Below are 14,092 nucleotides of genomic sequence, written 5' to 3' on the forward strand. Positions count from 1 at the left end.
TGAGTCATGATAACATAAACACTCTTCAGTTCTTGTGTGTATGTGCGTGTGGTCCAGGTAGTACTCACAGTGTGTGAGCTTAACCCTGTTTACGCCGTCACATAATGATGGTGTGTTTCTTTTGTTTTATAATGGGGACGAAAGCTGTTCCCCAGAGTGTCAAACACGATACTTTACAACGAGAGCTTGCTGTTTAGAGTAAGCCTCCAGAAAATGAATCTAGGTTAGTGTAATGCCCTCTGAGGTCGCAGATACGTGACTGTGTTCTTTGAATCTATGTGCCAAATGACTTTTTTTTTCCTTTTGGCGAAAGGTTAGAATCAAAGAAAGTCACTTTGAAAATGAGTCACCTCGAAAGAGAGGCCCCTGATTGGCTGAATGTGTCATTCCTGTTTGTTCAAGCTTCCTGTCTTGGTGAATGGTGAGGAGCTGTGAACCAATGGGAGAGCAGTGGTGAGGATGCAACTGTGATCCAGGAAAAAACAGCCCATTGTTCCTGGGACGTCAGAGAAGTGTGACCTGCTTCTGGCCGGCTCCGTCTGCTTAGCCCAACGGCGCACTGACAGGTAAGACTTTCGTGCGACACAGCAGAGCCTTGAAATTGACTCGTATGTTCTTTTTGAGCTAAAAATATTGCCACGTTTATCTTATGATGACTTTCTTTTAAGAAAACTGCCTTCCCAGGAATTTGTTGTACCACTGGGTGTCACTAGCTTCTCTGCTCCACGGCAGGACTTTACTGCTGTTGTTCTGGCTGCTGTCATAGTGGAGGTGATTAATTCAATGTACTGTAGTTTCCAGCCTGTGTGACACACAGGCACTGCTGATGCCCTTCACAGACAGAGAGGCCTGTGTTACCAACTCATGTATTGATTTTGTGATGAGTCAGAGGGTGTTCATCACGAGGGTGAGTGTGCATGTCTGTGAGAGAGGATATACACGCTTTTCTCATAAGATATAGAGTAACTCAGGTCAGCCACAGGCCGCCATGGGAAAGCTGAGCGAAATCAGTGTAATGTTATTAAATTACACTGTTAACATGTAGCATAATGCTGGCTGCAACGCTATCCTTGTTCTTCTGTCCTTCAGGAGATAAACCTGATATGGCTGATGTTTCTGATAAGTGTAAAAGATGCTATTAATAAGCCTGCATAATTCACCTCGCAGCTATAATTAATGATAATACGGGACTGTAATGAATGAGACGCTGTGCTCCTGCAGTTGCAGACAGTACCCAGTAGATGTCAGCACCACCCTAGCAGAGTGAAGGAGAGACCGTAGTCGGTCCATGCAGTAACCCACACAATAACTACACTGATCTGTAGCAAAACCCCAGTTTCTCTGTAGGCTTCTGTGCTGTGTTTGCGTCAGTGTACAAACACGATGATGTCCTTCAAAACCTCAGGGAAAAGGGTTTTATTTATTTCAGCTGGTTTAAGTATGAAAGCTAAATCATGATGTCAGCCCCGAGGCCCGGGTCTGCAGAACTAAAGACACAGTGACTGATAGTGATGGCAGACTGATTTATGATTTAAATTCAAATCAAAAGTGATTGATTGTTCAACTATTTTGTCACACAATAAGATATGTAATTATGTTTTTAGCTATTAAAGTGCTGTTTGCAAATACTATGAAATATTAAACTAAGGTGAAGCTTTACAAATATGTACAATGAAGCTGATTCTGATGCTAATGAAGCGCTAACTGTCAAACTAATGAGCAGCAATATAAACATGGCTTCATGTTTTTGCGTTTGCACGTGCCTCAAACAGTAAAAATAAAAACGCTTCTTAGACCAAACTCATTCCTTTAGACACAGACATCACATGGAGTTAGACGTACAGTGAAAGGAGCCAACAGACGGTGTATTGTAAAGTTTTTTATGTGACAGGATGATACAGAACAAACTTTGAAGCCTGTAAGTCTGAACACATGACAAATACAATGTATCCAACACATGTAAGACGTTTGTACTGCAAACTATCCTATAATAACATAACTGAAAGAAATCAAACTAAACTAGATTATTTTCCCATAACTTACAGCTGTTGGTTTCAGTCACCTTATTTGTATTTCCTTCTTTTACACACACACACACACACACACACACACACAGCCTGCTTTCCCTAGCCCCGCCCAATAAACCTAACCCTGAAAAATGAATGCCTAAACCTTACTCTAAACCTAACCATAACCTTATTGTAACCCTGACACTAAACCACATTTTGACTGTGGAAAAATGCCTTCAAACTTGTAGGGACCAGGATTTTGGTCCTCATAAGTATAGTAAACTTCCCCTTTTTAAGTCCCCACAAAGATATGAATACACACACACACACAAACACACACACATCACCATCAGCAGCTGAGCCCCTGTATGTTCTTATACAGCCTGCAGAAGTGTTGGTGTGACCCCGGCATATCCCCAAGGGAAAATCCAATTTTCATACAGATAGACATCGAGTCAGCCCACACCTGTGCTCCTGGAAATCCTAGCAGGACCTACAGCAGACAGAAAGAAATTCTGATGCTCATTTTCTGTCTGGACCTCCCAAGAGATGGAGTGTGTGAGGAAGACATACAGAAACAGACAATGAGGAGGGGGAGGAATTTGTAGGGAGTAATAGGGGAAAAGGAGGATGGATGATCACATCTGTCTCTGTTTACCTACTGCTGCATCACTGCAGCTGTACGCTGCTGCGCAGGCCTACATTAGCATCAATCAAAATGCTGCACAGCTCTTAGTTGCTTGTCTTAGTATGTCTGATTCTATAAGTAGGTGGAAGGAAGGCCTCCTGCAGAGAATCCGTCCTTTTTCTTCATCGGAGTTTCAAGCTCAAGCAGTCACTCTTTCTCCTGCTTTTCTCAGACTGCTGGAAATGTGTGTCTGAGTGATCCACATGACACTGTGTGCAATGCTGTGATTAGATGCACTGTCAAATAATCCAGCACTTTATCCTTGTGACTTTGACGGCTTAATTTGATACATCAGTGCTTCACTAAAGACAGCTTCCCACAAAGTCTTCTGGCAGCAAAAGTTTTGCTTTTTTAAGACGGGGCAAGTAGGGTTAAGCATTAAATCTCTAGTATATTTCTAAGTATGTCTGCGTTTGTGTGTGTGTAATTATAATACACATGCTCTCATGCTGAGTATGCCAAATTCGGACTCTACCATCTGAATCTTAGAGACTTATCAGACTAGACATCATATATTTAATCTTCTATACTCCAATCTTGGAATGTATGTGCAAGTTGTTGCCTCACGTTCCTGTATGTAGCTGATGGGAGTGGCCACCAGTGTGGTCTTCTGCTGCGGTAGCCATCTGCTTCAGGGTTTCACTAGCATCTCACATTCAAAGATGCTCTTCTGCTTACCTTAGTTGTAACGAGTGGTTATTTCAGCTACTGTTGCCTTCCTACCAACTCAAAGCACTCTCTATGACCTCTGCTATTAACAAAGCTTTTTTTCCTGCTGCTCACTGTATATTTTTCTTTTTTTGGACAATTCTCTTGTAAACCGTAGTCCTAGTTGAGCAGCAGTTTTGAAATGCTCAGACCAGCCCGGCTGGCACCGAGAGTCACGCCACATTCACTTACAGCCGCTTAAATCACCTATCTAACTTCAGCAGGCCGTCTTGAGAATGTCTACATATTAGAGGAATTGAGCTCCTGCCATGTTGTTGGCCGACACTTACGTTAAAAAGCAGCTGTACGTGCACTTGACGTTTTTTCCGCCTTTTTTGCCCTCCCTCCCTGCCTTTCTCCCAAACTCACTGCCTCCCTTTCCCCTCCCAGCAGAGCAGCACGAAGCAGCAAAATTATATGAAACGTTTCACTTGATCAGAATTAGCATAGGCGGGCTCACAAAGCTCAAGCAGGATTTCGTAGTTCTTGGAGGGTTTCTGTCATTCTGACACAGAAGAGAGTAAGAAAACCAAGGACAGTCAAAGCAAATAAGGTGAGCAACATCCTGTGCCTCCTCTGAAACTGTTATATGTATGCATTGTGCCGGGGTAAGTGTGATGTTGTATTGGAGTTCATTTTCAGTATTTGTTTTTCAAGAACATAAGGATCTACAAGCGTATAAAAAGCTGGCACGTGTGTGTGTGTGTGCATGTGTAAAAAGCTGGTTTTGTGTTTTTAACTCCTAGCAGGCAAATCTGATTTCTTAGAAACTCCATGCTCCGCTGAAAATAAGTTCACCTCGTGGTTTACCATGACTCATTTTGTCATATGTACTTGGCTCACATTGCACAGCTCTGTGAAAGGAAAAGCAAATTCTCAGCCTGATTAGATTAGTAGAACTTTAACACTGACTCTTAATGTATAACCAAACCCTTTGGGAAGGGTTTTAATGATCTCATGCTATTGTGAACATGCACTCACCTAACTTTTTAACTTTTTGTTGTCTTTATGTCTTTTGATTTAGGTCACAATGAGTGGGGGGGTCAACGTGAAGTCAGTTCCCCGTGGGCCTCCCTCATCAGGAATACCCCTCCCTCGCAGTCTTCTGCCTTCCTCTCCTAAAACAGAACCACGCCGCCGGGCGAGTGACCTGCCCAAGCCCTCGAAACAGACCCCTAAGCACACGCCAGCGAACACACCTGCACACTCCCCGTCACTTTGTCCAAGAAACTCCAGTATCCCTGGGCCTTCCTCCACAGATGCCCTGAGAGATGCCTGCCTTAAAAGTCAGCTCTTCCAGCGAACCGGAGCTCTTCCAATTCCCCAGGTGTCAAGATCTGCCTACAGCAGCCCGCTGACCCAGCGCCGAGTACATCCGCCACACTCCAAAGACACGCTAGACCTGGGAAAATCGCAAATCCTCTCCCAATTACCCCAGGATGGCAATCGCAACAGAAGCACCTTTGCAAATAAGAATCAAGCGTATGGAGCCGGCAACCTACGTCCACCGCTCAGTTTTAGCAGAGGAGACAATTCAAACATTGTAACCCAAGCAACGGCTGATGCGATACCAGGAAGGAAGGAAGAGCCTCCAAAAAACCATCCAGCCAAATCTGTCATACTCAGCAACTGTAACATTCGGCCCACTCTTCTTTACTCAAACCAGCACACCATCAGAGATCATAGTGACTCTGGCAGCCAATCAGATGAGGAAATGGGAACTCCTGAGGATAGCAGTCCAGCTTCCTCTCCTCTTCCCTTACCGCTGCCAGCTATCACATTTACCATGCCAGTAACATCCAAGCAGGTTGTTGATACACAGGATCGGGAGGCAACATCTGAAGAGACACACATACCCAGAGTCAACATGGCTGCTGTGGCTCCCTTCAGTCACAGGTAAGGGGTCTTTCATCACACAAGCACAACTGAAGCAAGAGTTATAAAGCCTTCCATTATGAGTCCTTTACCACTGACCCCCCCTGTAATTATCATGTGATCATTTTCTTTACACATAGAAGTCATCCTCAGGACACTAAAGACCTGCCACAGAGGCCTCAGTATCTTTTCCTGCCACACACACACTTGGAGATTTTCTGGAGCAGAGCTGATTGTTAAAGTGTCTTCTTGTAGCCCCTGGGCTGACACCGTATACTCCCATGCACACAGTTTTTTATGTTACTAGAAGCACAGTGTACAAAATCTACATTTAATAAAACATTTGAAGTTTCTTTTTTCTTTATTAATGACAGGATTATACACAGTTCTTTGCACATAACTGTTTCAGCATTTTTCTGTTTATATGATTTGCTTTTGTGGAAATAATTGAGATGGTCATCGCCTCTCTTCTTCTACTGTCATACACAGCAGGTTATGCATTTGATTGTAAAGGATATGATTTGCATGTTCAGTAACAGATGTGTGATGGCTGTGTTTGTGATGTGTTGACAGGCTGCAGGCACAAGTGAGTGAATTTTCTGTGGACGAACTGAGTGACTGCTCATCTGGATCCATAGAAGTCTGCTGTGATGACCTGACACCAGGTTAGACTCACACAGCAGTAACACACATCTCCTCTCCTTTCTCCCTTCCCTTAGCTAAACAAAATTTGGTCCAGTTTTTTCTGCCTCGTTAATATTAGGGCACCAAGATGCCAAGAGCACTTCTGGCAGGTACGAGTGATGTGTACTTTCTGGCAGCCAGACGTTTACTGCGACAGAGTCATAAGTGGCGTCAGACACAACAAGCCAGTGGCTGACCTCTCATTGTAGAACCTGAATAGACTCAGTGAAAGGGACAACCAGTCTTTGTCCAAATGTATGTCTGTCACGCTGCAATTCATCAGTCGTCAGGAGCCATGTCTGAAGTTAGGTGGTGTAGTTTTCTGTGTGCCTGGGGTTCTGCTGAGTACCGTAGTCCCTGGATGAAGAGATGTGCTCAGGATGTTAGGATGAAGGATGCTGACACTGGTGATGTGGGTCAGTAATGGGATGAAATGGGGCACTTCTTAACTTGCTGCCAGGCAGCATTATATGCACATTGATTTCATATTCATCCAAGAGCTGTTGTAGAGTTCGAACCCATTCTTCCCTCTCACAGTTCCTCTTTTCAGATTTCGTTGACCTAAAAAGCCACAGTCCCAGCATGACCCCATCCCTGTCCTGATCCTGTGGCTTTTGAGTAATGGTTTGCTCTGTACGCACGGCTATAGTTACGCATTGTAGTGGTCAGTCTGAGCCCAAGAATGTCAACGTGCTTCTGAGAAATGACTTTTTCAGTGGCTTAGTGAATCATTCCTTTTGATGTGGTGTCAGTTAAACGGAAAGAAGATCAACTGCTTTTTAGTTATTATATGTATGTTAAAATATGCACAGTGTAGTCCGAAATAGTTATACTGGGTTTACATATGCATCACACTGTGCCATATATTAGGTGAATTACAGCTGTTTCTATATGTAATGTCTACGTTCAGGGACAATATAGCACAGTGTCAATTAATTAATAACTTAAACCTGTAAAGGTACAGTCAGTCATTAATTAGTGGAAAAAGAAAGAATATTGAATTCATAAATCTGAGCCTTTCTTATACACTTAGAGTTAATCCATAAAAAATGGTCAGGAGTGGGTACTGGTTTGTGCAAACCGCCATGCTGACCCGCCATCTTGAACACAGTGGCTGACATGGAGATCGCTGTTCTCCTTACTCATGTTTTATTTATGCAGCTTGAGACTGGCCACATAGATAGTAGAGCAAAGGCAGAGGAGAAGATTACTTGTAGGCGTTTGCGTGCTGTGGAGGCAAAATCTAATCAGTGTCTACACCTTCAGGCTCAAGATATGAAGGAAATGAAAATGCAAAGCAAAGATGCGACTGGTATCTCTCAACCTCTTCCTCCTTACCCCAAGCCTCATTAACTGAACTGAAGTTAGAGCTCTAATGCACAAAAGTGCACAAACATGCTTATTTATTCCCAATATTTTTGCCTTGTCTGGACAGCTGACTAAATATTGGCTAAACAACAATAACAGCTGGCTGTAAGCTAACAATATGTCAATTAGTCTTAAGTGTCCTAAAAATCACAGTTTCCCTGTGAAAGCAGTTTTGATTACATTCTGAGTGTCACAGTGATCCACCAAGAATATTTCACTAAGGCTACGTTCACACTGCAGGCGAAAGCGCATCAAATCCGATTTTTTGACCCTATGCGACCCATATCCGATCATGCTATGACAGTGCAAGTCCGATATTTTCAAATCCGATCTGGGTCACTTTCGTATGTGGTACTGAATCCGATACATATCCGATGTTTTAGAAAGCGACTGCTGTTTGAACGGTCAAGTCGCATTAAATCCGCCTTTTACGTCACCGACACAAGACTGAAGCCAATTATCAGCGCCAGAGAAGCGCCCGAGAAGACATCGCGAACGCTTCCTGGCCATCCAGTGTAGATGTCAGTGAAACTGTTGGGAAGACAACATAAACATTTTATTTGTACTGTATAATCTGCAGATTCTGACAGAAATCTACAGCTATCCTTTGAAGCAGCGCTCCTCTCTTAAACGGCAATAAGGATCATTATTAGGTTATTTACATTATTATGTAAATAACAAAATAACTTAAAGCAAAAATTGGGAAACGTGAAGACCGAAGTCTTTATATTAAGGGCCATCAGTCAAACAATACTGTTGCTCTGGGTCTAAACAGAGCGCGTTGTGTGTGACATCTTCTTTTGCGCATGCGGGCCGCTTTGAGCGTTCACACTAGAGAGCGTTTGCTGTCGCATTTTATTTGTAGTGTGAACGAGCAGACAAAAAAATCGGATTTGATCAAAAAATCGGAATTGAGCATTAAGACCTGCAGTGTGAACGTAGCCTAAGAGTGGCTAACAGCAGCTAACAGAGGCTAACAGTAGCTATCAGAGGCTAATAGCAACACTTAACAACAGAAAACAACAAGTCACCTCAGTATTGCTGCCATCGAACAGAAGCGAGCTTCACTGACTCATCAACTTGGATTGGAGTCCTTTCACAAATATTTACGGCGTCCTCTAGACTCACCCAGAGTAAATACACATGGATACTCGGCAAGCAACAGACAGACAGCCTACATTAGCTAAATGCTGGATGCCTTCATTTCTTGCAGCGCATGCATCTCTACAGATAGCTGTAAAGTACAACTTGGCTGCTTGGCACAGAACTACAAGCTCAAGGCAGTAGTTTGAGTTTGAACATACATTGTGTCACAAGAATAGAGTTATTTGCAAATGAAACCTTTATAAAACCTTTAACCATCTGGTTGTGGAAAAGGGGGATGGGAACTGGTGGTGGACCAGCCCTAGTCTTTAAGGGCCTCTTGCTGTCTTGGGGCTAGTTTTGGCCTTTTAATTGGTGCCTAGCAGGCGTTAGAAACAGAACCAAAGCATCTTTGACTCCTCTGAAGCTGCATTTACATGGATGGTGGGCTGGCACTGTAATAACTGTAATTTAGCAAGTGGAGGAAGGGAGGGAAACGGGGTGGAAAGCAAAGTTTGTAGGGAAGGAAGGAGGGAGAGGAGTGAGAGATGAAAGGAGAAGACCAATGAGGTCAGTGGGTTGATGAATTTCATTTTGTGTAAGGAGGACAGAGAATAAACAATAAGTGTGTGCACTGAGATGAAAAGACAGATTATTAAATGTTGGTTAAATTTTTACAAACTCCTGGTGGTGAGCAAACACGATAAAGCCCAGTTATTTGATGTGGGACTGGCTGCTCTTTGTGGCGAGAGTCGATCTCCTTAAATGTAATATTCTCTATATGCGTTAGATTGAATCAGGGAAACGCGATCCGCTCTTACATCTTTTAACTGATACCCTAATGAAGATCTGAACGTTTAATGTGATTGTAGGACCATGTGCTCTTTCAATTAGACCCCAGAACTCCTGACCCTATTACTCTCTAGAGAGGTGTATCTGAGAATGGGCTTTTATCCGAGGCTGTGTGTGTATGTGTGCTGATGTATGCACAAGTGACAGTGCACAGATGGCTTTTGAAAGATAAATGTGACGTGGGTTGTGTATCATTTTTCATCCCTGCAATATTTTGTCCTAAAATTCCCAATGGACAAAATGTCCCAGTCTCAAGTACACACACACACACACACACACACACACACACACACACACACACACACACACACACACACACACACACACACTGTACAGACACCTACAAACACCATTCATATAGTGAAGGATATAAAACATCACACATCATCCCACACAGACCACAGACACCAGTACATGTAGGAAACAAAAAAGAAATCGAGGTATGACTGGCTAATTTTAAAATACATGGCTATAATTTAAGAATCAACATATCAACATATAAGCTTGCATAAACAAATATGGTATATTAGGGCTGTTCGATATAACGATATATATCGGATGACGATATAAAAACGTCTATCGTTTCATTTTACGCTATCGTTTGTTTCGTGGTGTCGCAAAATAAACTGTTTACGGCAATATGTTTTCATGGTTTTGATGGTCACTGTAGTGGCTATATTCATTTCTTAAAGTTCTCTCTTTCTCTTATATTTAATATCACCACACTACGGACGGACAAGCGCCTGTTTTTATGGGTTGTCGTTAGCAACAACGACGGTAACACCATCGCGTGTCCGCTTCTTTACGTTCCACATAAACCTTTCACAATAAAGCTCAAGATCCTGTTGAGACTTTTCAAAATAAACTGAATCACGTGAAAGAGCAGATTATTTACGGATGAGAAGCAAAAAAATAAACCTTAGACTCAAACGTTAGAACAGGCTTTTCCCCGCAGCAGTAATAAATACTCACAAAGAAAACGGCGGCCGTTACAACTTATGTTAGGGCTGCTCGATTATGGCAAAAATGATAATCACAATTATTTTCACTGAAATTGAGATCTCGATTATTTGACGATATTTATTTAACCCTTTAAGACCTACCATAGAACCAAGTCCGCCAGAGCTTATATTATATGTTTACATGCTGTAGTGCCATTTGTGGGAGCATTTCAAGTTACTATACATCAATACAACTGTTATAGCCCATATTTTAAAAATATGTATGCATTAAGTCCATAGCAATTACATTAATTGCAAAAAAGTGCAATAAACTACAAAAAAATTGAAAATCATTTTTGTTTTTTTTTACATATATTTCTACTTGGAGAAATTTAAGAGGCTTATCCCTCAAAACTTTAAATACAAAAAAGTTGCAAAAAATAGTTTACAACAACAGGAAATTTATTTTGAGTGTCTTCATAGTTTTATTTTGGAGATACAGCAATTTTTATATACTGCAGGAAAAACAAAAAACAATCCTATGATGCAAATTTGCAAAGAAAACAGCAGGTGCATCAAAATAAACTATTTCCAGCAGTGCTACTCGAGTTTTAAGCATCCCAGCAACTATTCAGAAAAGTCAAACATGACTTATAAAAACACCAGTATAGGCTTTTAAGGCCTACAAGTAAAAAACTACATTTTCCGCGAAATGACGTCACTTCCGGTTTTGGGCAGGAAATGGCGGACATGCATAGTTAGGGTGACGTCTGTGTCAATGTGGGAAGTGTTACGAACAGCTGATCGGATCGCCAAAGCGTGTTTCTGGAGTATTATGTTTTTGTTGCTGCAAGCGCCTTTTATGCAATTTTTGCAAAGCTTTATGGGGAAGGAAACCGTGACCGAGGACAAGCTGATGACATCAGATGTAAGTACAACTCCTCTGGTTTCATATGCAAAACAAATTATTGCGCTAGCTTACACGGTTCAGGTTCTACAGGGATTTAAAAATAGTCACACAAAACGGAGCGTGCTGCTCTGACCGGCTTTAAAGGGTTAACAATGTGTTGAATAATGACTTTAAAAAATAATATAAAACAGTGTGCAAATACTGATAACAGTGCAAATGTTTGCAATATAAGAAATCAATGAAAAATGTAAACATCTATGTTTAGTGAACTTTGCAGTGTTGCTCTGTGGTGCAGCTACGACACCGTAGCAAAGTTTACACACTGTGTCTACTTGATCCACGTCTGACTGAACCCATAATGTTTCCACACCACTGAAGTTTTTTTTACCTCTTTTTAACCAACAGCAGTCACTCTCCTCTCCAAATAACTTCTGCTGAGCTTTCCGAGCTTCCCTCGGGTCCTCTTCATTGTTGTGAGGTATGTTCGAAATGCAGAGAGGTGCGCTCGATTTGCCACACGGAGCAGGGCGAGAGTAAAGCATGAGGGAGGGGCTAATAATCGGCTCAGTCATTTTTAATGATCGTTGAAAGCCCAGATCGTAATCGTGATTAAAATTTGATTAATTGAGCAGCCCTAACTTATGTCTAAAAATGTATCGTTTCATGCATCGGTTAAAACACTCGACTCCAGCTACAGGACGCCCAGCTGGAAACACTTCACGCAAGTCGAGCTGCCCGAGATTCACAGAATTTACAGAAAATGTTGCATTTTTGTGATTTATATCGTTATCGGACGATAGATGTCTTATATCGGGATATGAGATTCTGGTCATATCGCACAGCCCTATGGTATATCTTTATTTACCCTCCTGCAGGTCAGCGTTTTTCTTTTTTACCTCAGTTTGGGATTATCTCATTTAGCAAAGTAGATGTTAAAAACCTCTCAGTGCCTTTCATTTTAAGCTAGAAACAGGGAAATCTTTAGTAATGAAGGTTTGAAATCAACTTACTGTTTATAGATGTCATGCTTGCCATGCCTTTAATGCCCCTGGACAGTCAAGCGAATAGCATTTTGGTAAACCTGACTGCATCTACTAGACAGTGCGTAATCCTCTTTGGCCAATCTAATCGGGGAGACATATGCCGAGTTGGCGTTGGATAGTGATGAGTGGTTTAGTAGCTTTAGGAAGATGATCAGACATAAGAATGGACTAGATTATCTCCGTGCTCATCGCCTGCAGTGAGGCAGCAATCACTATTTATGGTTTAATGTCATGCCTTACTTTATATTTGACCCAAACCTTGAACTTTCAAGATGTCTGTTGTTCACTGTTGGGGTATAATGATAAAAGCCTCCAGTTTCAACATATCTCTTGGAGTAGTTGTTGTGCAATAGGCAGTTGGTTTATCCCTCTCAGGCTCAAATTAAACTTTTTGTTGCTAATGCACAACCAAGTCCTGCAGTGGTACTTCTGAATAAAAAAATCTCATAAAATATGTATGTGGGGTGATCAGGTTGTTAGTTTTTAACTGTTGCAAATCGGCAACGCCTGCCTGGAGAGGGTTAAGACGCTACGCTGAAGACTAAATGCCACTTCTCCTTGTTTTGACTTCGCACTAAGCACCACTACCATACAGTTCCCATTGATCTAAGAGGTCTTAAAGTGTTAAATTGCTTTAGCATAGCATTAGCCTCCTAAGACCCGAACTCTTCCTCGGCAGCATTTTTAATTTCTCTTTGATATTTGGGCACATTGGGGCCCGATGAATGTAAAAACAAAGAATTACCAGATTTTTTTTTACCTTATTTTTGTTTTTAAAAAAAAATAAGAGCCACATATGAGGATATTCATTTAAAATTTTGATAGAACAGTAGCAGTATAATGTCCTTGTAAGTGGATATCAGGCCCTTGTAGAACAAAATTTAGTATTTTGGTCTGAATAACCCAAAATGTGATGTCCACATATGTGGACGCAGGTCCCAGGAGGTTAATATAATTAGGGAAAGCTCCATGTATGGTTTTGTAAGTAAGTCATAAAAATCTTAAAATGAATTTAGTGACTTAGGGCAACAAATGTAGAGACATAAGAACTACAGTAATATGGTCCTTTTGGTGTGAACTGTCTTTTAAGGATGCCATCTATTACAATATTCCGTTTTACCAGACATAAACCATTTTGTCAAAGAGGACTTAAGTCGTGCACGGTGGCACGGTGGTGAGCACTGTTGCCGCACAGCAAGAAGATCCTGAGTTCAATTCCACCATCAGGCCGGGGTCTTTCTGTGTGGAGTTTGCATGTTCTCCCCGTGTTTGCGTGGGTTCTCTCCGGGTACTCCGGCTTCCTCCCACCGTCCAAAGACATGCAGCTTGTGGGGATAGGTTAATTGGATAATCCAAATTGCCACTAGATGTGAATGTGCGAGTGAATGTGAGTGTGAATGGTTGTCTGTCCCTATGTGTTAGCCCTGCGACAGACTGGCGACCTGTCCAGGATGTACCCCGCCTCTCGCCCTATGACAGCTGGGATAGGCTCCAGCGCCCCCCGCGACCATGAAAAGGATAAGCGGAAGCGAATGGATGGATGGACTTAAGTCTGGTTGTGATTTTAAGATGATAAAATAATAAAATGTTGTTTTTTTTCTTGCTATTACATGACTGGTAAACTTGTAATAGTCAGTTAATACATGATGCAATGCTACATCTTCAAAAAATCAAAATGAACATCATCTGTCTTACATGAACAGGATATGAAAATCATTTCCTTTAAAAATAGGAATCGAGCACCTGGCGTAGGGCCTTCAATAGACCCGTCTACTGTTCACTAAAACCTCACCAGAAATGGTCTCAGTGAAATGTGCCCAAGAGTTTGACTCAGAATCAGTAGCAACGGGTTATATGGAGTTAGGGTTTTTAAGGGAAGCATGTAGAGGTCAGCAGATAAGAAGCCAAGGACTGATCCCTGAGAGCCACTG

General features: G+C 41.9%; 1 protein-coding gene across 4 annotated transcripts in view; it reads left to right on the plus strand.

Annotated features, from left to right (window-relative positions):
* Positions 1 to 421: 421 nt before the first annotated feature.
* nav1a (neuron navigator 1a) overlaps positions 422 to 14,092 on the plus strand; it is an 80,193-nt gene continuing 66,522 nt past the window's right edge. For all 4 annotated transcript variants that reach the window (XM_086276933.1, XM_086276934.1, XM_086276935.1 and 1 more), the window contains exons 1-3: positions 422 to 566; positions 4,430 to 5,301; positions 5,854 to 5,945. In XM_086276933.1, coding sequence (XP_086133059.1) covers positions 4,436 to 5,301; positions 5,854 to 5,945 — 958 coding nt within the window. In that variant the 5' untranslated portion in view covers positions 422 to 566; positions 4,430 to 4,435. The remainder of the gene's footprint in view (positions 567 to 4,429; positions 5,302 to 5,853; positions 5,946 to 14,092) is intronic.

Source organism: Aulonocara sp. 'chitande type north' Nkhata Bay, linkage group LG20 (assembly GCF_057382095.1).
Source record: "Aulonocara sp. 'chitande type north' Nkhata Bay isolate Kocher_YH1m ecotype deep benthic linkage group LG20, A_spYH_male_GT1.1, whole genome shotgun sequence".
NCBI classification, from domain to species: Eukaryota; Metazoa; Chordata; class Actinopteri; order Cichliformes; family Cichlidae; genus Aulonocara; species Aulonocara sp. 'chitande type north' Nkhata Bay.